At 36.5% G+C, this 24,389-nt stretch overlaps 1 protein-coding gene across 2 annotated transcripts in view; it reads left to right on the forward strand.

Annotated features, from left to right (window-relative positions):
* cntnap3 (contactin associated protein family member 3) overlaps positions 1-23,686 on the forward strand; it is a 138,892-nt gene extending 115,206 nt beyond the window's left edge. Inside the window, exons 17-25 of one of the 2 annotated variants that reach the window (XM_081353586.1) lie at positions 1,810-2,028; positions 4,831-5,070; positions 7,979-8,203; positions 10,344-10,477; positions 14,450-14,537; positions 18,695-18,913; positions 20,475-20,546; positions 20,654-21,068; positions 22,932-23,686. In XM_081353586.1, coding sequence (XP_081209712.1) covers positions 1,810-2,028; positions 4,831-5,070; positions 7,979-8,203; positions 10,344-10,477; positions 14,450-14,537; positions 18,695-18,913; positions 20,475-20,546; positions 20,654-20,841 — 1,385 coding nt within the window. In that variant the 3' untranslated portion in view covers positions 20,842-21,068; positions 22,932-23,686. The remainder of the gene's footprint in view (positions 1-1,809; positions 2,029-4,830; positions 5,071-7,978; positions 8,204-10,343; positions 10,478-14,449; positions 14,538-18,694; positions 18,914-20,474; positions 20,547-20,653; positions 21,069-22,931) is intronic. The other variant, XM_081353587.1, reaches the window with a different exon arrangement.
* Positions 23,687-24,389: the final 703 nt, after the last annotated feature.

A 24,389-nucleotide genomic window follows, 5' to 3' on the forward strand; every position in this document is an offset into this window, starting at 1 on the left:
CAGTTTATAATGATGTATAACACTTGTCTGTAAGACAAAAATCGACTGGGTTATTTGAGTCTCTTTCGCACTGATAAGAAACAAAGTGACATGGCGTGACCGTTATTGTTATTTTCTTGTTATTACTGTGAAGCTGTGTTTATATAAAGGTGACTTGTCTTGATTTGACCTAGTCTCAGCTTCAGAAAGCACATCCATGGAATATTTGATGCATATGGCACACAAAATGGCAAACTTTGGGAGTTTTGAAGTTTCCGGGAGACGTGTGTGTCGCGTTCTTTAATGGTTCGCCCATCGTGATGCCAAAATCCCCTTATGGAAGAAGAAAGCTGTTGTGTTTATATCTGTGACAATGAGTGCTTATCAGGATCAACTAAACGCTGCATTTACAAAAGTATGTGAAGTTCACAGCGCCATTGTCTGTAGTTGTGGGGACGTCAACTTTAGATTTCCATGCCCCGAAACATGAACTGAAACAAAACAAACTGTGATTGGTTGCTTTACATGTCGGTCAGATGTGGTCTTGGCCGGTTTAAGGCCAATGAAAGCTGCAAGGCCTTCTGCCAGTCTATAGGTCTAGCTACGTGAAACTAGACTTAACCTGACTTGTACAAAAGACTCCAATTCATCCCATTGGTTTCTGGGAGAAGCAGTTGATATCTAAGAGATCTGGGGCCCTATTTGAACAATCTAAGCGCATAGTCTAAAGCGCAGGGCGCAAGTTCACTTAGGGCGTGTCCGAATCCACTTTTGCTAGTTTAACGACGGGAAAAATGGTCAGCGGTCCCGCCGCATGGTCTAAAAGGGTTGTCCCTATTCTCATAATGAGTAATGGGTGTGTTTTGGAAATTACTTGTGTTAAACCAATCAGAGTCTCATCTCCCATTCCCTTTAAATGCCAGTTGCGCTCGCGCCATGGCGGATTCGCTATTTACATGACGGAATTTGATAGTGGAAAGACCGAACGCGTCTCCAGAGCGCAAACGGATCTGCTCGTGCGCGAGGTAAAAGTGCGCAAGCAGAACATCTACAGGACAAGCCGGATTCACCATATCTTTATGTACACAATATTAATCTTTTACATTGTAATTTATTTTAAATATTTGGCATGTTTGTGTGCTGCTGTGCGTCACTGTGTGTTTAATAAGCAGAGTGTAAGCGTGTTGTGGACCCGCCTATAGGCGCACATTACTAACACGCTTATTAAATAACACACAAAAAAATTGTGCGCCATTGACTTTAGACCAGGGTTCAGTTGGTCAATGGCGCAGTCTATTTCTGTTCCTCAAAATAGCAACGGTCCAACAATGCACCAGAACACACACTCGTTTTCAGACCAGCAGCCCATGGGCGCACAAATGTGTGCAAATGCATTTGCTATTTAAACAACACGGCGCAGGACGTGAAAATGATAACTGCGTCAGGCTGAAACTAGCAAAAAACACTTGCGTCGCGCTTGGCGCTGTATTGCGTCGGGTGTAAGATGTGACTTTGATGTGAGAGTTTTCTCTCCTATGGGTTTTTAGCTCTATTTATGAGTGTGTTCATCAGCGAGATGCTCACCTCACACACAAGGCAGCTGATAGATGTTTCATTCTTATCATCATTGAAAGTTTTAGCCGTTTAGAGAACAGCGTGTTGTTTTTGGATTATTCTCAAACCCTCAAACATCATCTGCCACTCAACAGATTCCTTCATCATGATTCCTTTTGGAACGGTTCTCATGTCTCATTCGTCTTATTAACTGGAGCGAAATGTCAATCTGCTAGTATAATGATGAACATCAACCAAATGTGTTTCTCTTTCCAGCTCCGAATCAAGTGGTCTTCTCGTTCGATGTGGGAAACGGTCCCTTCGAGGTGAGGGTTGAGACACCCGGCGCTCTGAATGACAACCGCTGGCATCATGTGAGAGCCGAGCGCAACGTGAAGGAAGCCTCGCTGTACGTGGACCACCATCCCGCTGCCCTCCAGAAAGCTCCCGCTGATGGACACATTCATCTGCAGCTCAACAGCCAGTTATTTGTGGGTAGGAAGAACATTTATCAGAAAAATTATGTCTTTTCACCCTGTGTGCTGTTCAGAAATCGGATCGCTGTTATCATTGTTTTGGACAGCCATTATTTGTCCATTTTGTGTCAATCTCACGAAGAACAACATGTCCAGACCATATAACACTCCAAATTAAAAAAAAGAGGACATTTTTGTTATAAATCTTTACCCCCAAAATATTTATCAAATTTTTTTTTTTTTACATTTCTATTTCAGTGTTATTTTAGTATTATTTACATACTACCAACAATGGATTCATTTTAATTTTAAAGTTATAGTAATTTGGTCATTTTTATTAGTTTTTGTTTTTTTTAAATAATGTTAATTTATTTTTATTTCAGTTTTACTTTTAGCGATTTTAGTTCTTCAATGTAAACTTTTTTTTTGCTTCAGTTTTCATCTAATATTTGTTTGTTTTTTTCAGCTATTTGAATTTCCCAAAATTATTTTAATGGATTATTGTAATGGAGTGATAATAATGTATTATTTAAAGGTATTCATACATAATTGTAGTATTTGTTATACAGCCTTTATAATGAAGAAAGATAAATTGTATTATAGTATTTTTCACTATAAAGAGTAATTAAGAATAATTAGAATTATAACAAATATAAAACATCTGGATGCATCATAATAAGAAGAATTCGTAAGTAAATGTCCTGAAAATATTTTGAAAAAAAATAATAATGCAAGAAGTCCTAATGGTTCTAAAAACAGGCTTAATTTTCTTTATGCAAAATATAATTTTCTATTTTTTCTTTTGATTTTTGGTGTGAAAATATGGACCTGAAATATGAGGTTTCATCAGGAGCCAACGCGAGTGTTTTCTGTGAAGTTAGATTTGTTGACCTTGACCGAGCTCCTGGCAAATTTGAAAGGTGTCTCTGTTGGAGGAACTCAGCGGGAATGAGTTTTCCAGTAAGTGTTGAGAAAGTAGTGTCATTATAGATCAATCTTTAATTCTATTGTACAGCACTCAAAAGCAATTGGATCCGGAGGTTCCCATGACTGTTCATGTGTATGAAGACCTCCATTTCAACCAGTTTATAATGCAGGTCTGAGGTCTTCTGGGTAAAACATGTCAGTCGTTGTACTGGAGGAGACGTTTTCAGTATTGCGTATATTATGTTCAGGACATTACATGGCAAAGAAAGCTATTTTTATCAAGATATCCGCTTTGAGAGGCTGCCGCAGACACAAGACACAGAAGATCTCAGTTATGATTCACCTCAAGTATCACCTTTCTCCAATAGGAGAAATACAAATAATAAGCTATGAAATAATGTGGATTACAGCTCAGATAATTTTATAAGAAATCTAGAGAGTTTATATTGAGATCTCAAACTTCAGTCTTTTTCAGCTTTTTTTAATTATTGAAAATGATTTTTAATATTTTTAGTTTCAGTTAACAATAAAAACGCTGTTTTATTTTATATTATTTTTATATTTGATGCATATTTTAGGACCATTAAGTTATTTTATTTTTTTAATTTGCATTTTGATATTATTTTAGTGAAAATTAACCACATTTACTCAGTATATTCTTTGCTGTAATTTGACATAAACCTCATTCTTATTATTATATAGCAAAAATCATAATAAAAATTCATACATCATTGTAGTTATTCAATGTTATACTGCGAGTAGTTATACTGCCTTAAGTTTACTTAAGTGGTTTGAGTAAAAAAAAAAAACCCATTGTATTATAGTTTTATATTATTTTTTCCCATATTCTCCATTGTTGCAGCTCCTCTCTTCCCAGTCTGTCAGTAACGCTCTGTTTAGTTCCTGTCTCTATGAAGCCCCTCCTTCTGAAAAGCACACTGTGCTCTGATTGGTCGACTGGATCAGTGTGTTGTGATTGGTCAAGCACTTCTAGCGTGTTTGGGAAATGTCCCGCCCCCAGCATAACCGCAAGTTTAACACACTACTAACTAACTCAACCAGGCCCCGCCCCTTTATTCTGCGTATGAATTATTTAAACGAGGAATATTGTGATGTGTTCGTTCCTACAAGACTACAATGGAAGTGTTTCAGGGAGTTCAGAAACACTGACACTGATATAGAGAAGAACTCCCGCTTGAGGGACTTTGTGCTTTTTTTTTGTATCTTAAACAGCAACATTACACACTAATGAAGGTTGAAAATGTAAAAAGCATTAAAAAAATGTGGGGGACTTAAAACTTTCCAATTGCTCTCAATGTACTCTGATTTCTGTCTAAGAACATTGAAATATTGAAGGGACCTAATACACATTTGCCTTTGTCTCATATTTCATCACTGGTATGTCAAAACTTTTAACAGCATTTCAAACTTTGCTTTGAATATTTCACAGATGATTATATGGCACAGCTGGCACAGCGAGGTGTTCGCTCAAACGAATTAGCACTAAAACGCTAAGCACTAATGTATGCCGAGCGCATTATTTCTGTATTTATAGCTTGTCATCTGCAGGAACAGAATGCAAAAAAACCCCCACAATTTTCCTCCAAAAGCAATTACCATATCAAGGACAAAACCACAGTGAAAGACTGACAGCAGAAAATGACAGAAGATTCAACACATCAGTGGGGGAAAAAGGGTCAGCGATCATTTGTTTTGAACGAGTTCAGACTCAAACCCTTGACAACACTCGCGAAGGTTACACTGTCTGCGCGATAAAAGCCGTCTTTTCCCTGTAACTCTGCTGTCATCATCCTGTCTTTTAAATGGCTTTGTGACAGCTGTGTGTTTTCGAGGACTGGAGAACGACTGTGCTTGTGTCCGGTTGTGTTTTCAGGAGGAACCGCTTCCAGGCAGAAAGGATTTCTAGGCTGCATTCGTTCTCTGAAGCTGAACGGGAAGACGCTGGATTTGGAGGAGAGGGCAGAGATCACGCCCGGAGTGACGCCGGGATGTCCCGGACACTGCAGCAGCTACGGGGACCTGTGCCAGAATCACGGCGCCTGTGTGGAGAATTACAACGGCTTCACCTGCGACTGCAGTCTCTCACCCTTCACTGGAACCTTCTGTCATAAAGGTACACTAAACAAATGTGTTAACCCTAACAGCTGGGCTGTATATCAATATCAATATTTGTCAAATCTTCAATGGCGATAATGAACTCAAAGGTCATTGCACAAATATTTTACTTCAAGGGGTGGTATAATGCCCCTTTCACAAGATGTAAAATAAGTCTCTGATGTCCCCAGAGTGTGTATGTGAAGTTTTAGCTCAAAATACCCCACAGATATTTTTATATATCATGTTAAAATTGTCACTTTTTGAGGGTGAGCAAAAATGCACCGTTTTGTGTCTGTTCCTTTAAATGCAAATGAGCTGCTGCTCCCGGCACAGGGGGCGGAGCTTCAACAGCTTGCACTCACACACACATGCACTGAAAATTTAAAAAAAAAATAGCCTTTTATGTTTAAACCGGAGTCAGACAATGATGGAGAGACTCTAGAAGAAGTGACAACATGTAGAAGCAACAGGACATTTCTGAATGGTTAGTTGGTGAATTTATGCAGCTTATGTGTAGTTATCTTCTAGTCATTGATTAGCATGTTCTGTCTTGATAATCTATAAATCGTGTTCTGGGGGCGGGGTTTATGTAAATTTTAGGGTTGCTGATGTCACTAACCCATGAGGAATGTGGTGTAGTCTCTACCAGCCGTTTGTTGTAGTCCTTAAAAAGCGATTTCTTTAAAAGCAAATATCTCCCTTTGCTTTGAACTTTGAGCGTTGTAACTTTGCAGATGTTGTTTATGCTCAAACAGCAACACTACACACTAACTAAAGTTAGAAAAGTCAAATCATAATCAACCACTCCTTTTAAAAAAACAGGAAATGTTGCTTACCAATATTTTCTGCTTTATATTTTTATTATACTTCTATTTCAGTGTTATTTTTACGGTGACCGGGAGGGGACATGTTCGGTTCACTTAGTTTTGTCGTGGCCACAACATATAAACTCAAGGGAACGTGATATTAAGTCATGGGCACGAGATCGTATGTTGAGGGAATGACATCCGTTTCTCGTATCCACGACTTAATATGTTGAGGGAACTACATCCATTTCTCGTAGCTACGAGTTTTATAACATGTGGGAACCGAATCTTCACACGCGACACAGGCTCTCCTTTTACCCCGGTCATAATTTACTTTGTTATTTGTTAATTTAAGTTTCTCATAATTTGTTTTTGTTAATTGCCTTAAACGGGACTTTATTCGTGACCCGAGTATTTCATTCAAGCCAGCAAATTTCCGACGAAAAAGCCCATTCAACTTAAGAATGCGCTTCAGGTGTCTTTCACTTACGTACCCATGTCTTAATGCCAGAGACCGCACTGTCTTTATGTCTTTGTCTTTGTATGACATTCCTAATTCAAAGTAAAATGTTATTTCATCAGTCATCTTCATCTCCGACTGCTGTATATGTACAGTATTTACCGTTTATTATCACATTCCCTTGAGTTTATATGTTGTGGCCACGACAAAACTATGTGAACCGAACATGTCCCCTCCCGGTCACCGTATATTTTAGTGTTATTTACTGTATATGCTATTATAATATTTCATAATATTTTACAGTATTTTTTATTTTTTGTTTTAGTAATTTTCTTATGTGCTTTGTCATTTTATTAGTTTTTATTTTTTAAATATTCTTTTTATTTCAGTTTTAGTTTTAGTCATTTTAATACTTATTTCAGTTAGTTTCCAAGGTATCATTTCTAATTTTCATTTTATTTTTTATTTTGTTTTTCATCTAATATTTTTATTTATTTAAGAATTTCAATTACCAAAAATGATTTTCGTTTTAGTTAGCAATAACAACAATTCACCATTTCATTTGATAAAATCCATCATAAAATACACAATAAAAGTAGCCTGGGTTTCCCCATACTGCCTTGCTCGCAGCGCGATTTTATTCACGCTGCTAGGCAGTCTGGACACCATGGACCAAATTTTCCCCTGAAAAAGGGAACCACAGAATCACAGAACTGGGAGGGAGCAGCAAGACGATGACGACACCGAAGCAGTTTGTTTATATCTATGGATCCAACATGGCATCAGACTCGACGTTACCTTCTACCCTCATGTTTATCTTGCACAAACGGTCATATTCGCTAAACGCCATCGTGTACAAATAAATCTTTGACCCATCGTCTTTTTCCTCGTCGAATTTCTGTCACTCTACATACGTCATCTGGTATAATTGAAGCGATTGGCTATGAGCTACATACAGGCGCATTTGATAGACATTCATAGCGCCCAATAAACGGCTCTGGGCATTCGTAAACCACGCCTCAAATACGAGAAAATGAACATGTGGTTCCCAGACCAAGTCTCAAATGAGACTTGGTCTGACGTTAGCCAGGCTACAATAAAAGTTCAGTTTAACTTGAAGGAATTATGACAGAAATGTATTACTATTGTATAGTAAAATAATATTTTTCAAGATATTATTATTATTTTAAGGAATATTATACAATTAAGATACTTTTCATCCATTTTTAATTACAAATATAACTTACAAGTTGTGTTTTGCTGCACTTGCACTTATTATTTGACAAAAAATAAAAACGCTTTGTTGTATAAAAATGTTTAGTAAAAAATTTGGTTGAAAATGAATTACTATATTTTCACTTGATTACATTTGAAAACATTGATTAAATTCGCTTCATTAGGCACCATTTGGGATGAAATCTTGTATTAATTTAGAAAACACACAATCCAGATTTTTCATATTAACAAGTTAATTTTACATTCATACTTGAGGTCTAACAAACATGTAAAATTAAATTAATATTTGATGAATATCAATAACAAATTATTTGGGGGAAAACAAATTGGGCCAAATTGCCAAGTCAATGTAAATATAGCACAGTGATGATAGTTCTGCATATGTATAATCCTAATCCAGGTGTGTTTGACCTCACTTCCAGATGTTTCTGCCTTCTTCAAACCCGGAACATCCGTCACGTACACGTTTAAAGAGCCGTACGAGCTGAACAGGAACATTAGTGCGCTGTCGTCCTCCATCTACTCTGATCTAACACTGAGAGGAGAGAACATTTCGCTGAGCTTCAGGACGAGCCAAGCGCCAGCGCTGCTGCTTTACGTCAACTCGTACTACAGAGAATACCTCGCCGTCCTGCTCAACAGAAACGGTCTGAAACTCTCTAATCTTCCTCTCTGGTTTGGTTCCATGCACCCTAAGCACATTCATTTGGATTAGCATGAGTCTGGGAATCTCTGAAGACACCGGGATGTCAGCCACAGTAAATTACTTTGTATATTGTCAGAAATCCTCCATAAAGGGAAATGGCACGTCGCATGCCGGCGGGGGATTTATTCCCTCCTGAGACCTCGACGCTTTCATGACTGCATGTAAACATGCGTCTGTGATCTTGCGTGCCAGAGATGTTTTTAAGGCTCTCCTTGTCCAATTCTCAGAGGGAATTTTCTCAAAAGCTCTCGTCTTTTAAAAAGTTCCCCAACTTTCATCCAGAACTGCAAATGGATATCAGAGACACGTCTTATAGGGTTTCCTAAATCTACCAAAATATTTTGCACAGACAATAAATACAACACAACCATTGTAGTCCGATTAAAAGATTCTTTTGAGCCAATTCTTCTAATGAATCATATGCAAAAAAGACTCATGAAGTTTATTTGAATCAGTCTTGCACTTTCCTAACCAAGCAAAATGCAAAAAAAAAAGTTTTTTCCATGTAAAAATAATATTTTTCCTACGCTGTGAGTTTACAGAATTGAATGTGACAAGATAAACAGGCTGCGAGCCACTAAATAATGCAAAGACAATACATTTACTACACATCTTTCTATTGCATCTTCTTTGCAAAACATTTAGTTCAATTAAAAGATTATTTGAGTCAATTTTTTTTTAATGAATCATGCAAAAAGACTTAGAAAGTTTGATTTATGAAGTCTTACGCCTAGTTAGTGTCCTAACCGAGTGTGATGCAATAAAACCTTTTTTATGTAAATGTCCATTATTTATAAATATAAATATTATATTATAATAATATAAATAATATTTGCTGCTGGAAATGTATTACATAAGTTCTATTTTGAACCAGTGTTGTTATTGTAAACTAAATCTAAAACTTTTAAAAATCACTTTCTTCATTGTTTCTTTTGTTCACTAATAGTTGAAATGAAGCTGAAAAAAAAAATTATTCGATGAGAAACTTAGACTTAAATTTGAAATGTTGCCTTGGCAACTAACTGAAATAATTAAAGCTAAAATTAAATATTTATAAGAAAACTAATAAAATTGACAAAAAGTAGATCTGAAACTATTAAAATTCATTTTCTTTATCGTTTATTTTGCTTTCTGATCGTTTAAATAATGCTGAAATGAAATAAAATCTAATAATGAGATATCTTAAACAAAAATTTGAAAAGTTACTTAATGAAACTGAAATAAAACAAAAACTAATAGAACCACATGACAAAATTAAAATGCAAACTTTAAAAATATATAAAATTATAATATATAAAAATTAAAGCTAAGTCAAAATATTAATATTTTTTTAATAAATAGCATATAAATAATACTAAACTGGTTAGAATATAGTGTTGCAAATTAATCATTGAATTTGGAACGGATGTTTATGTGACAGTGTGTAAATACATGCTATTTTGATTAACCAAACGTCAAAGTGAGTTGCCCAAAATAGTCTTGTTTTATGTACCATGTTTGATGCCAATTATTGTGGCGTCCCACGCTGCAGAAGCAGAATTCAGGAGGAAACTCTGGATCTGGCTCATCCCTTCCAGACAGCATGTGCCAATAACACCTGCTAGTCCAATTATGCAGAAAGTCCAGAAGACTAGATAACAGCCTCCAGAACCCTGGCGCTCGGGCTGACAGCTTCCTGTTCCTGTTCCTGTTACATGCAGTTCACATTAATTAACTGGTTCACCAAAAATTGTAAGCAAAAGCCAACTGACCCATTAGCATAGAAATGACCATCCAGAGCAACATGCTATAAACCACTCAGAATACTGTTTGTCACATGCAAAACCTGTAAAAATCTAGTTTTAGCTAAATAAAGACTGCTTAAAACATTTTGTTTGTATACAGATGATTAAATTCTCCCAAAACTGATGAAACGTTCGTTTTTTTCATTTATTTCGGCATCAGTTTTGTTTCAAAGAGGATAAAATGTTAATCCTCTTAAGATGAAGCTTTATAGTTGCAGAAGCGTGCTCGCTTCTGTTGCTTTTGATGTTTCTGTTTGTCTCAGATATGTAGAAAATCAAATGCTCTTTGTTGTAAAGGACATTTGGACATCAAGTACAAACTGCAGCACAACAGAGAGGCGGAGGTTTTCCGAGCCAGCGCGAGGAACCTGGCCAACGGGCAACTCCACAGAGTGAGCGTCCAGAGACTCGCCGAGGCGCTCAGTGTTCAGGTACTGTGGCCCATTGAAGGACGCTGTTGAAACTGCATCTCTCTGCATTTCTCATCAAACTGGGATGGGGTTAAATGCACCAAAGGGATATTCTGGGCGTTTTCAACATACACAGATTAACAGCATCTGTGAAGGGAAATCATCACCAAAACTTAAACCTTTTCAGGCAAAACCCCCTTTTTTTTTTTCATGCACTGGTAGATTTTGGGCCCTATTTTGCCGGTCTAAGCTGGTTTTATTTTAAATATTTGGCATGTTTGTGTGCTGCTGTGCGTCCCTGTGTGTTTAATAAGCAGAGAGTACGCGTGTTGTGGACCCGCCTATAGACACACATTAATAATGCGCTCATTAAATAACACACAAAAAAATATTGCGCCATTGACTTTAGACCAGGTTTCAGTTGGTCAATGGCGCAGTCTATTTCTGTTCCTCAAAATAGCAACGCTCCAACAATGCACCAGAACACACACTCGTTTTCAGACCAGCACACCCATGGGCGCACAAATGGGTGCAAATGCATTTGCTATTTAAACAACACGGCGCAGTACTTGAAAATGATAACTGCGTCAGGCTGAAACTAGCAAAAACACTTGCATTGCGCTTGCCGCTGCATTGCGCCGGATTTTAGGCCGTGTGTCCACCAAAGCGTTTTTTCATGCGGCTGGCATATTTTTGCAATTGTTTTCAATGGGAGCGCCGCGTTTTTAAAACGCCATGAGCGTAACGAGGCACTGAGCGTTTTTTTCACGCTGAAGCGCTGAGCACTCGGCGTGTTTTACAGGTCGCCGAGAGTTGAACAATGTTCAACTTTGGGTAAAACGCAGCGCTCATCACTAGCCGCGTTTCCATTACCCTTCAAATTGCGCAAATTGAAATTGCGAATTAAAAATACGCTCAATGGAAACACGTCAATTTCGCAAAAACTCCCGTTTATCGCAAAAAAGTTTTTACGCTCTCATGAGGTGGTTTTTCAGGCAATTCGAAAAAGGAATATTTCGCAAAACTGCAATGGAAACAGTTTTTGCGCATTTACAGTCACCTGACTTAGAAGACGCGGTGTGTTTGAGGTCCATGTATAGCTACGCAAATAGGCCTAATAATTATTTTACATTATTTTATTTTAACATTTAATAGGCTATATTTAGAAGACGCTTTTATGCAAAAAAAGAACAAAGCGTGAGGAGCGCGCACTGCATGGCACAGAGGCGCGGGCGTGAACACTTGCATTTTCCTATCAACAGTGGAAACAACTTAAAAATACTCTATCATTTCTGGCCATACAGAAAATAATAATACATTATTCTCAACTACTTTTATTTGTGTAAACTCACAATAACAAAATAAAACGTTGTGCTTTTGTAAAGTAAAAGAAAACAATCAGACGCACTTTCATGATCTCCGTAAACTGGGGCGCGAGAACTGAAACAAAATATAGGATAAAGCTTGAAATGTCCACTTTAAAACAAACAAATTCGAATCGAAAGCTAATACCTTCTGATTTTGTAATTCGTATGAAAGGTGCATTTCTCTCTAAAGCGCATCTGCTTAACAGCGGAGATGGAGATGTGATTTTAGCCAAAACAATAGTTTATTAATAATATTAATGGCTCTTCTCATTCAGCACTGCGGGAAAACATCAATTCCAGGTTCTAATTTGGCCTTAGAAAACCAGTAAAATCGAGATGTTTTCCATATTAATTTGTGACTATTTTAAATGTTTAATAAAGGGGCAAAAAGTCCTAAACAAAAATCTGAAAATTCTTCGATATTTACTTTTTTTTGCGCAGCAGTTGGTGTAGCCAGTTCAAATTAAAATTTTGGTGTTCAACTTTGCGTTTTAAAAAGACAACAACCGTTCATTTTTCGTTTTTCAACTACGGGTTAAAAAAGGAAAAACGAATGGACACAAAATAGCCTACATGGATCGTTTGGACAGAATACGAGACAGAGTTCTTTATTAAATTCATTAAAAAAAAATAATAATTAGACTATAGGAATACTGGATTCTAAATCTCAAAGAAATGACACAATCAAAACCTCGGAGCAGAAATGAGGGCGAAACACCCAGAAACTCCATGTGTCGTTCGCATTATAAGGTCTTTCCCTGATGCTTGGATAACACGCCACGTACTCCTTCCATTAATAATAATAATGTCTAATGCGTTGGCTGTGATATGTTATAAACCAACGTCAGTTGCCGTGATTTTTGGAATGACTTATATCGCGAGAGAAAAAAGGACGTTTTAGTCGCATAACATCGGTTAATGGAAACGCCGTCATTTCGCAATAGTTTTTTATCGATATTTAGATAATAGCGCAAAACATTTGCGCAAATCTGTAATGGAAACGCGGCTACTGTCACTTTTTTACCCAGCCGTCCAATCACAGTGGAGGAGGGGCGGGACAAATACTACACCGACCAACTGTCACAACATTCTTTCTGTACAACGACATCAACCAGCAGAGCTAACCGAACAAATTGGATGAAAAATTTATTTTTAGTATGAAACAAATTAACTCGGTTACAAGTAAACTGTGCCACGGATATTCTGTATTATAGCAACAAAGCGTCTCAACTGAAAAAATGCTGCGCTGCCAAAACGCTCTCAAGCGCCCACAGCTTGGCAGAGTGTCTAGCGTTTTCAGCTGGCTAAAAACGCTTTGGTGGACACACGACCTAAGACTAGTGGGGAAAAAAACATACAAAATACACATTTAAGTCTTTATTTTAGTACACTTTATCTATTTGCATCTGTAGATTTCAATTACAACATACAGTATATCTTTAAAGACCATTTTCTCAAAATGAGCCAGATATCAGTAGCTGTTACATGTGAGCAGGGACAAGGAAGAGAATCCAGATGCAAGCACCAGTTTATTTGAGAAACACAAACACGGATAATCCAGTCCAGGAACAAGAGAATAATCCACACAGAAGACAGGGGAGCAACAACAGGAACACACATACAGGAGCAGTGACGGACAAACAACAGCTGATGCACAGAGGTTTACATACACAGGTTAACAAGGGACAGGTGTTGGTGATTAATGTCATGAGAACTAATGAGGGTAACTATGGTGACTAACAAGGTACAAGGCAACACTTCAACATAAAAGTCCTACAAAACACAAGACACAGCACAGGGATCGTGACAGTAGCATTTACTCACACCAAACGTTACAGTTTACACTTCCTACCTATTTTTTAAAGGTTTTTAATGAGGGCTTTGTTCATATATCATTCTCCTGATTTATAAAACATTTCATTCCTAAACACATTTCTGGCTGTTGACAGTATTTTGTGATTTATGGTTTGTTTCCAAAATCAATGTTCAGATTTATGTTCTGAAAATGTATGCAAATTAGTGCATATTTAATTAGATTATGCATCATTTAAACAAAACATTTCAGAAAACTTGATACAAGAAAAAGTGCCTTAATTTACTTTGATTAATCGGTTGGGAAGAGTATTGTGATATCTGTTAATGTTACACATGTAGTGCCTTGAATGGCTGTAGCAAAGAAATGTCTGTAAATGAGTTGATAATATCCCAGAATATTCCTTTAATCTCTTTCTAAAAGGCTACCATGTACATCTAAATATTAAACGGTGATGCATATATTCATGAGTTTGAAAAGGAGGACTTGATGAGGACACTGCAGCGCTGATGCATGACACGTGCTGCTCAATAACAGTCGATGTTCTGTGGCGGTGCAGGTCGTGTCGGGAGCGCGGATCCATCCATGACCTCAGCACTTAGTCTGAACTGTCGCAATAATCACACTTTAAATGCAGACACACGGCCGGACCGGAGAACATCCTCTGGTTTTGAATCAGCCAGCAGTAATGTGCTTTATGGTTGCCTTGAAGAGCAGTTTTAATTCAAATCCTTCCAGACGAATATGACCTTGCTATGAATAAACATGACGCGGAAATACCGTTTTAACTGTGGCTTGTTGCATCTTTTGTAGGTCGATCAGCATGCAAAAGAAGATTTCAATCTAACATCAGACACTGAATTCAACGCCATCAAATCTATCGTCATCGGAAAAGTGCTCGGTGAGTAAACATCACTGTCAACGGTCACCTGGAATATTAGGGATTACATTTTTAGGACTGGAAAAGTGTATGATTTCGACACTGTATGGTTTTGGCCATTCCAGTTTTTGGCAACTCTGCAAATCCTAAAAGATGATCCCAGGACGAAATAGTCTGTAAATTGCTAGTTTGACATGTTTTTCCGACAGTCGGTTAATGACCATTGTGATCAAATTTGACCTCCAATGAAATTCTGCCATTGGCAAAGTTTTGAGACACAGTCCTGCACTGTAGCTTCTCCTACGACAATCGCCATGATCAAAATCACAACTGAGATCCTACAGTGTGACACAGCTTACAGCAGGGATCATGTTCGTACAGTCTGACAAGCAACAGTCATAAAGAACCATTATAAATCCAGTGTGTATCCGGCATCAAAATAAATGAGCAAAAACCAAAAGTCTTACATAGTGTATATCCTATTCAGGAAGCAGAAATACTCTAGTTTGAACATCACCGCAGTGTTTCTCTATTAAGGAGGAAATGTCTCTGAATTATGTACAGTAACTGTAAGTGGCCATTATATATTATTATATTCCTTTTAGAGCTTTTCTAGCCATCATAGATGCTAAAATGTCTGGAGGAAGCGGAAGCATCAGGAGTTTGTTTGTTCGGTCAGGCGAACTCCTCAGCCTGTGTGTGTATAGAGTACGGTTTGTCCTATTTACTTCAGATAAGACTAATATTGACTTTAGATGTTATTATTGTCGTCTGTGGGGGACGTGAAATAGGTCAGGTTGATTTTTTTTTTTTATGCCTATAAATAAGATCTGAAGCACACAACTTTCTAGTCATACAACCCAAATAGATGAATAAAACATTCAGTTAATAAATAATACAGCAGACGTTTAAAAATATGAAGCTTGCAGCCTTGCATTTAAAAAAAAAACTATTCAGGATTTTTCTATTTATTTTTTGCATTGACATTATTCTCATGACACTTTAGTAGTAGCATAAATTGCTGCTAAATTCTCATTCTAGTGCAAAATATATTGAATGTAATATTTTTAACTGAAATGTGAAAATAAATAAATACTGCATTGTAGCATTTGTTATACCTCCTTTATATTTGCTGATTTTAATAAAACATTTTTGTTCAGGATGGTTTTTACAACTGCATGACAAAAAAATCTTAATGGTCCTAAAAAATACACTGCACAAATGTAATTACTTATTTTATGGTGACTTTTGGAAATGATCATTTTGTAAGGTTTACCGGCAGGGTTTACAGATATGAAGAAAATAAAGAGGTTTTTATGGTTGCTTATGATCAGTGATGATGGATGGTTTATAATGTTTTATACTGTACCTCCCCCATCAGTCATTTCTAGTTACCTAGAGATGCTCATGAGCTAAATTAGCTTGGTTCAATCTCGTCGTAATGTCGTACAGGTCGAGGTTGGCGGCACTTTATGGAGGGAAACATTCTCATGTGGCAGCCTGTGTGTTCAAATGACCTTTCATATGAACATGTGACATGAAATGCATTTGCTGTAACCCTTCAGATAGTGTGTGGCTGACAGTGGGCTGTGTGTCATTTCCAGCAAACACTATTGATCACGGCCAGAAATCGACTTGTAATGAAAACTAAATCAAATGTGAGCTCCTGAAGATTAATATTAGACCAGTACAGGCCCGTTCAAAGCTGAAATGATGCCGAACAGATGTTCAAATCGTGCTGGAGAACATGTTCATCAGGTTTGGTTCGTGTCAGAAGAGAGACACTCCAAATACCAAGACATTCTCAAATTTGTTCATTTTTCAATTTTTCAATGTAAAGCCTGACAGAAAAATCTGTTTTTATGCAAGTTTATTGGACCTTTAAATATTTGTAAAAAAATCTGTTGATCATATTTGATGCATCAGGCTTTTATGACTCATACAGTATGTTATAGTGCAAAATATGGACATGAAAACACCAAAATTTTATTCAAAGTCCAAAACTGAGCAAAAATATGCAATTTGGTTTTATATGCGATTTGTCACTTTATATCTCCCATAGGTCTTAGATGGTTTAAATGCTTAATTATGATCAAAGTTTCAAAACATAATGCAGTGCAATACAATGATGATTGAGAGATGAACAAATAAACTTTCCTCAAAAGCCTGATGGATCAAATTTGATTGCATCATTTCAACAATCAAATTTGATTGATTTTTCACATTGTATCATGATTTTTCAATGGATAATCAAGTTAACATAAGTTGCTTCAGTCCAGTAAGTGTTCGTCTTGAAATATTACTAACAATATGAAAGTTATTGCTATTCATTTTCAGTAAAGAATTCACAGGAAAAACACACAAACCTGAATGTGGATGTTTGTACAATTATACTAAAAGGCCTTTACTTGCTAAAAAAAAGTATAAACCATCAATCATGCATGTATAGATTGTGTGCAACTGGTTTTTCAGGAAAGTTTTGATCATGTTGACCATTTAGAGGCCTTTTAATGTATTAAATATTCTTTAGGGTTAACTTTTCACTCAAAGTGCAATGCTGATACTATAATTTGTAATGAAAAATGTATTGAATTCGAAAAGAAAGCAAACAGAAGACCTTAAATCTGGATTCTGAATAAAGAAAAATGTTCATGGACATGTTTATTTGTCAAATACATTATGCCCATTGACCATTGAGTCGCCTCTGCCTCAATATCTGAATAAAAGGACTTTCTTCAGGCAATTCAATTCTCTGCCGTTGCTGCGGAATGGAATGCGACATGCGGTTTTCGCTCGAGATGTCCTGCACAAAAGCTAAATCGCATGGTTTTGTGTTCAGTTGTGCTCTAGTGTGCGCTTGAAGTGAGACTAGTACTGTATAGTTGCCGAGGGTGTGAGAACATGCTGTGAAGAATATTGTTGCTCAGTGGTTGCTCTTTCCAAGCTTAATGGAGTTCACAAGTTATGTATTGATTAAGTTTGTGTCAGATGTTTCTCCTGGGTTTCCTTAGAAGAAACAAAATAGAAATAAATCAATAGTTGACATATAAAATGAATGTGGGAGCAGCTCAGATCATTTGGTCTTGGGAGAATTTAAGGAGAAATGTTTGAGTTCATAATGAGATCTCTGATCTAGTCTGAAGCTCTAGAGGAGACACGTGTGGGATCATTGGGCTCTTTTTCTCATTAGGAACACCTGAGGAGCAGAAAACTTAACCAAACATTTCCATTAGATCTCCATTAATCCAGAAAACAGGGGATGTTCTCAGGACTCAGGCTAACATTGTGGTAAAGCTATCTCAAAGTTATGAACAAACATTCTTCCAGTAACATCATTTGAATGTTTGTTTAAAGTTATCTGATCTTTAATAATGTTTTCAAAACTTTAGCACAAAAACGTTTATAGATTGTTCATGGAAATGTTTTTAATTCTGAAACATTTTCACTCTAAAAAAAATGTTGGGTTGTCTGGGGTCAAATATGGACAAACCCTACCGTTGGATAAAAAAATATATAATTTTTTTAACCCAAAGGTTGGGTTATTGGACCCAAAACATGGGTTGAAACAACCCAACATTTTTTATTGTATGGATGTATGTATTAAATATTACAACTTGTTTCAGAATGTTCAGAGAACGTTCAAATGTAACATTCCCAAAGCGTTTACAGAATGATATAAAATATATATATATATTGAACATTCATAGAACACTCAGAAATAACATTTTCACAACTTAATGGGAACATTACTAAAAACATTGTTAGAACATATTTTCGTTCAGAGAGAAGTAAATTGAAATATTTTTGAGATCTTTTACTTTATATTGTTTTATCTTGGTAAATCTGAGTCCGGTCTGAGATGTTTCGATCTCTTCTGAAACTCTAGAGATCATTGGGGTCTTTTTCTCAAGAGAAACACCTAAAAAGCAGTGACTTGATCAAACATTTTCATTAGATCTCCATGTAATTGCTATACGAGAGAAACAATTGAAATATTTTTGAGATCTGTGTCTTTATATTGCAGGGTATTGGGTATTTAGAGATCCTTTTCTGAACTCTAGATGAGACACGTGAGAGATCATTGGGGTCTTTTTTTCAGGAGAAGCAGAAAAGCTTCCACTTGTCTCGAGAAGATATGATTGAGATCTCATTGAATGCTCAGATGTGTGCCTTTGCAGAATCTGGTGAAGTGGATCCAGAGATCGGCCGTCTGAACGCTCTGGGCTTCACTGGCTGTCTGTCTGTGGTCCAGTTTAACTCCATCTCTCCGTTGAAAGCGGCTCTGCTGTATCCAGACACGAGTCCTGTCACAGTCACCGGACCTCTGACCCAATCCAGCTGTGGCTCGTCTGTACCGTCAAACCCCTACGCAGCTGAGACGACTCATTCTCTCACAGGTAACGCCAGCAAAACTTGAACACAGCCCTGTTTGCCCTAGTTATACAACATAACAGTCCGGAAGTAAAAATCCCATTCATTTTCTCCATAGGGGAATTGATTTTTAACAATGACCTACTATGAGCTACAAGGTTGCTAATCAATGGTAAATGCTTTAGTTGAAGCCAATATTTCAACATATTTTTTTAAATAATCATGTTCAACAACAGAATTCCTGATGAAAAACTACATTACCCATAATTCTGCAGAGAATCCCATGAAGCTCTGTGAATATAAAATAATCGCTCACAGACTACTTAAATATGTGTGTGTATGTGCATTTTGCAATACATGTAGATAAAGACCATCTTTAAATATATAGGTTTATATTCCTCCATAGATGTTTTTTTTTTTGAGAAGTTCTTTCCCTTGTTGAAGCCATTAAATAACACAGTTTTGTATATTTGTCTATGATGTGATTTGGTTTATGGCTTATAATGGCTTTAATGAAGAATTTTTCAAAATCTCCAAGGAAAAAATAAGTGGGAAAAATACTTCGGCAACCACCGCCGCTGGAAAAGTGGATGGGTTACTAATGCACTCAACTGGTTTATTGGTCAAGCCAATTAATCGCTTGATATTTGGTCTTTTATAGATCAACATCGACCGATAATCCTTGTGTCAGTCCCAAGAGCCTTTGCCAGTGGATTAATAAATCATGTTTTAGTGAATTGAGTAAATATCAACCCACCGTTTAAACTATCGAGGCCTGAAACTCTACACAAGTTCATGAATGCAGGCACTTCAGTGCAAACCGAATTTTGCTTGTCATTGAATGTACAGACTCCTAAATGATTGTGGGTTTTGAAAATATGAGCAATTCGATTTTAGATTATTAATTTGTATATTTTGGTCCATTTTAAAATGTTGTCTGTTTTACATGGTTGGTCTAGTCCTGATGTTTCATTGTAACAACAACATAATTCAGTGTTTTTAATGATAATTGTCTTTAAGAACCTGTACTAATGCTGGAAGGTCAATCAAAAATATCAATAAAACTCTAAATTTAGCATTAGTATAAACTTTCAGTTTTATCTTTCAGCTCAAGTACTGATTCTAGCTGTTCAGAGCAACAGTTTGAATCGCGGTTATAGTTAGTTAAACTGTTGACGTGTTTATATTGAATAAAACACTTTTGAGGTACAAGAGCGCACTCTCTCTCTCTCTCTCTCTCTCTCTCTCTCTCTCTCTCTCTCTCTCTCTCTCTGGCATCTATATCTTCCTCCGACTTTCTTTTCCAAACTTCTCCTTCGTTTTTTTCCCAAGATTCCCCCTGAAAGTGGAATTTCTGCAAACTTTGGTCGCTGGCTCACTGAATCCATCCGCAGTGCTAATTAAATTAGAGCAATAATGATCGTAAAGGCTGATCGCTGTATTAATCTGCGTGAGAAAGACCTTCATTTGCATAATCATTTCTGTATTGCCTCTGCGTTTGAAGCGGCGTATTCAATGAGCCGCGACCTGCGAGCGATAAGCGCTTCAATCCTGCTGATGATCTCTGTGTCTCTTCCTCTGCTGTAGATCATGTGGGTACAGTAGGTGCGGGCGAGCCCATAGTCAATGCGATCAACAGCGACTCGGCTTTGATCGGAGGTAAATGGATGTCACGCTTTCGAGAAACACTCCGTTCCTCATCTTTCCTCATTTCATTCATTATTATTTGCTTGCTTTCTGCTCATATCGACTTTGTCTTGCTCTAGGAACAAATCACCCAAAACATCATTTGCTCGTTCCAATCCACTTTGACTTCATTAACTTTGTGGAAGACGAAGGGAAATGTTTACCTGCTCTTTTCTATTCAGTTGAGCTTCAAAAAGGACAAGAAATGCAGAATAAAAGTTCAGAAGTGAGCAAAAGTGATGTCCGGCCTATAGGAAAACTGCATTGAAAGGAGCAGCATCAACATTGTGCTAAACAGCTCCGTTTGTGCTCAACGGGAAGAAAGAGCCGTTCCGGAGTAAACAATGGCAGAATTTCCATTTTGTGAGCTAAAACTTGCACTGAATGACAAAGACGTTGGATTATTTGTCATGCAAAGAGAACTGGGAAGCTCAGCCTCCGTGTGCATTTAAAAGACTCTATAAAACTAATCAGAAAACCTCTCCGTGGCCCTCGGTAATGACTGATTTAACAGTTGCATTCACACTGACTTCTCCAAAGTTATCGGTAAATAGAATGAAATTAACAAAGGTCTTCAAAACTAATTAAACATTTAAAGAAATTATTTTCTGATTAAGGGGCTTCTGCTACAATCCAGAAAACACTTTGTCCTTTTTCACAGCCACCGTAATGTGGCATTAAATTGAGTTGAGATTTATTGTGGTGCCTCAATTAGACATTTCTTTTACCCTTTATAATTAAATGTGCCATGCTTAACCGGCCACAAAGGAGAGAAACATTTTAGAGGCGTTTCGCTCTGACAGTGTGTAGAATTAAGGGCGAAGAAGCATTCACAACACGTCTGATGGTTAGCGACAGTCCAAGGGTTTTTTTTGCCAACTTTCTCTCTCTTTTTAATAGTCTGTATTTAACAGGTCCAGAAACACCGTGTAAATTACGATTGATTGTGACATGATAGAAGCGTCAGTCCTCTGACTGTCCGCCTGCTGCGGTTTAAACAGTTTGTGGCGCTACAATCCACACGCCACTAAATGACCAATTTACGGGATTACTTTTGAATGCTTTATGGCGTTTATTCAATTTAACCTCATTAAGTGCAAGACTAGAATTTTTTGTGTATTTTTTTATTTGCAGTAGTTATCCGAAATTGATTTATCATAAAACAAAGATTTGGAATTCCTTCCGTTTTAATTGCAAATTATATATTTTTGTATATTCATTACATTTATTTGAATGTATAATATTTTTTACTTTTACATATGTATATTAATATCATGAATATTAATTTTAAATAATTTTAAATTCATTCATATTTTTATATTATTTACATACATTTCCCTAAATTTGTATTGCCGTAATTACATCCAATTTTGATTTATCACCATAAACCATATATATGGAATTCTTTCAGTTTTCATTATGAATTATAATTTTTATATTATATTTCATTTATAAATTATATGTAGCCTATTTATTTAATGTATAAATATAAGTTTAATGTATATACATTAATTTAACTAATTTATATTAATTAAATGTAAATTAATTTATAATATATTCATATTGTATATTCATTCATTTGTATATGTATATTATTTATATACATTTCCACAATTTTTTTTCTTGTTCTTTCATCTGATATTGAATTTTTAATGTTTTAATGTTTTATCTTTTTAATTTGCAGTAGTTATCCAAAGTTGAATCATCACCATAAAACAAAGATATGGAATTCCTTCAGTTTTCATTACACATATTTTTATATTCATTACATTTATATTAATTTATAATATTCTTTCCTCTATATGTACAATAATATCAATTAATATTAAATTATTTAAACATTTATATTAATACATTCATATTTTTATATTATTTACATAAAGTTCCCTAAATCTTTTTTTGCTGTTATTACATCCAATTTTGATTTATCACCATAAACCATATATATGGAATTCTTTCAGTTTTCATAATGACTTATAATTTTTATTTGTTAATTTATATATTATTTATAAATTATATATATTAATTTAATGAATGCATATTAGTTCAATGTATAACTAATTTAAATGTATATTAATTTACAATATATTAATAATGTATATTAATTAATTTGTATTTATTATTTATATGTATTAATTTAAATGTAAATAAATGCATTGCATATTTTATTAGTATTCATATAATGAATATAAAATAATATCTATCCTGATTAATTTATATTTTTATTTACTATATTTTATTTTATTAAGTTCGTCACAGTGTGACCATCACACATTTTGCATGTTTCATCATCCAGAGATGTAGAAATGTACTCTCGTCATGACGTCTAGATCTCTTCACTGTTGTGCTGTTTTTCAGGTGTCATTGCCGTCGTGATATTTGTGAGTCTCGCCGCGCTGGCTGTGATGGCGCGATTCCTGTACCGGCGGAAAGAGACGTTTCAGACCCAAGAGCCCAAAGCGGGAAAAACAGACGACAGTCCCGAAACACCCTTTAACACGGATCCAAACTCACTGGGCATTATCAGTGACAACCAAAAAGAATATTTCATATGACGCTCTTTCCCCTCGTATCGGACTAATCCAGTTAAACCAATGGACTGAAATGCCTTGTCGAGTCTAGAGACATTAACATTCACGGTGCATTATGGGAAACCGTCCGAGAGACTGTCATCCGACGGGGCAGCTGAAAAGGAGCGACGTGTCCCTCGGTTTATGCCCTTTTTGTACATAAAACATTTATTGTCCAGAGATTTGGCACAATAGTACGGTTTCTAAGGTGTGTATAATGACATTCATTGGTTGTAAATATTCTTTTGAAATGAAACTTTGTAACGTCACTTTCTCCTTCTGCCTTTGACCGATTCAGTGCTCAGTATTACGTTTAACGGAGTTAAAGAAGCGATCATTGTGTAACTAAATCCAAATCAATGTGAGTTGGCGAGTGTGATGTTGTTGTGAATACATGCGTTCGTGCAAAAGACTTGAGATTTTGTGGAAAAGCACAAGGCTGTACACTCCGTATTTATCACTCTTGCCGTTTTCCCGTGCTTTTCCTCAATGATTTGCCATTTGGAACAAAAAAATACATCCTATGACAGTTGTTTATTGTGGACAACCTGTGTCTCTGGTTCTTGAGTCTTTTTTGTCTCTTAATTCATTCATTTCTTTAGATTTTTATGAAAGAATTCCTCCATTGTAGTCTTGAGTTTTCTTCCCGGAACGAACACGTCACAATATTCCTCATTTAAATAATTAATATGCAGAATAAAGGGGCGGGGCCTGGTTGAGTTAGTTAGAAGTGTGTTGAAACTGGTGGTTATGGTAAGGGGCGGGACATTTCCCAAACACACTGGGAGCGCTTGACCAATCGCAACACACTGATCCAGCCGACCAATCAGAGCACAGTGTGCTTTTCAGAAGGAGGGGCTTCTGCTGCGTTCATGCCATATTGTGATTACGAGATGACAACAGGTGACGTTACTCGGAGCAGTTCATATCCTCAGACTGGGAATAATGCATTGCTTTAGTGACACTATCAATGCCCACATGAATCTGCAGAGGTCAGGTGGTACAGCGGTCATGTGGTACAAGTCGAAGCTCTCAGACAATTACGAGTTTACAAGATCTACGAGGATGTGAATGCTTTTCACAAGTTGGAATGTCCTAATTATGGTGATTACGACAGTGTGTGAACAGTCTCTTTCATAGAGACAGGAACTAAACAGAGTGTTACTGACAGACTGGGAAGAGAGGAGCTGCAGCAATGTGGAAAATAATGTGTTGTTTGGACATTTAAGCATCAAAAACTACTCTA

This window comes from Scardinius erythrophthalmus (genome assembly GCF_964197995.2).
Source record: "Scardinius erythrophthalmus genome assembly, chromosome: 23".
Classification (NCBI taxonomy): domain Eukaryota; kingdom Metazoa; phylum Chordata; class Actinopteri; order Cypriniformes; family Leuciscidae; genus Scardinius; species Scardinius erythrophthalmus.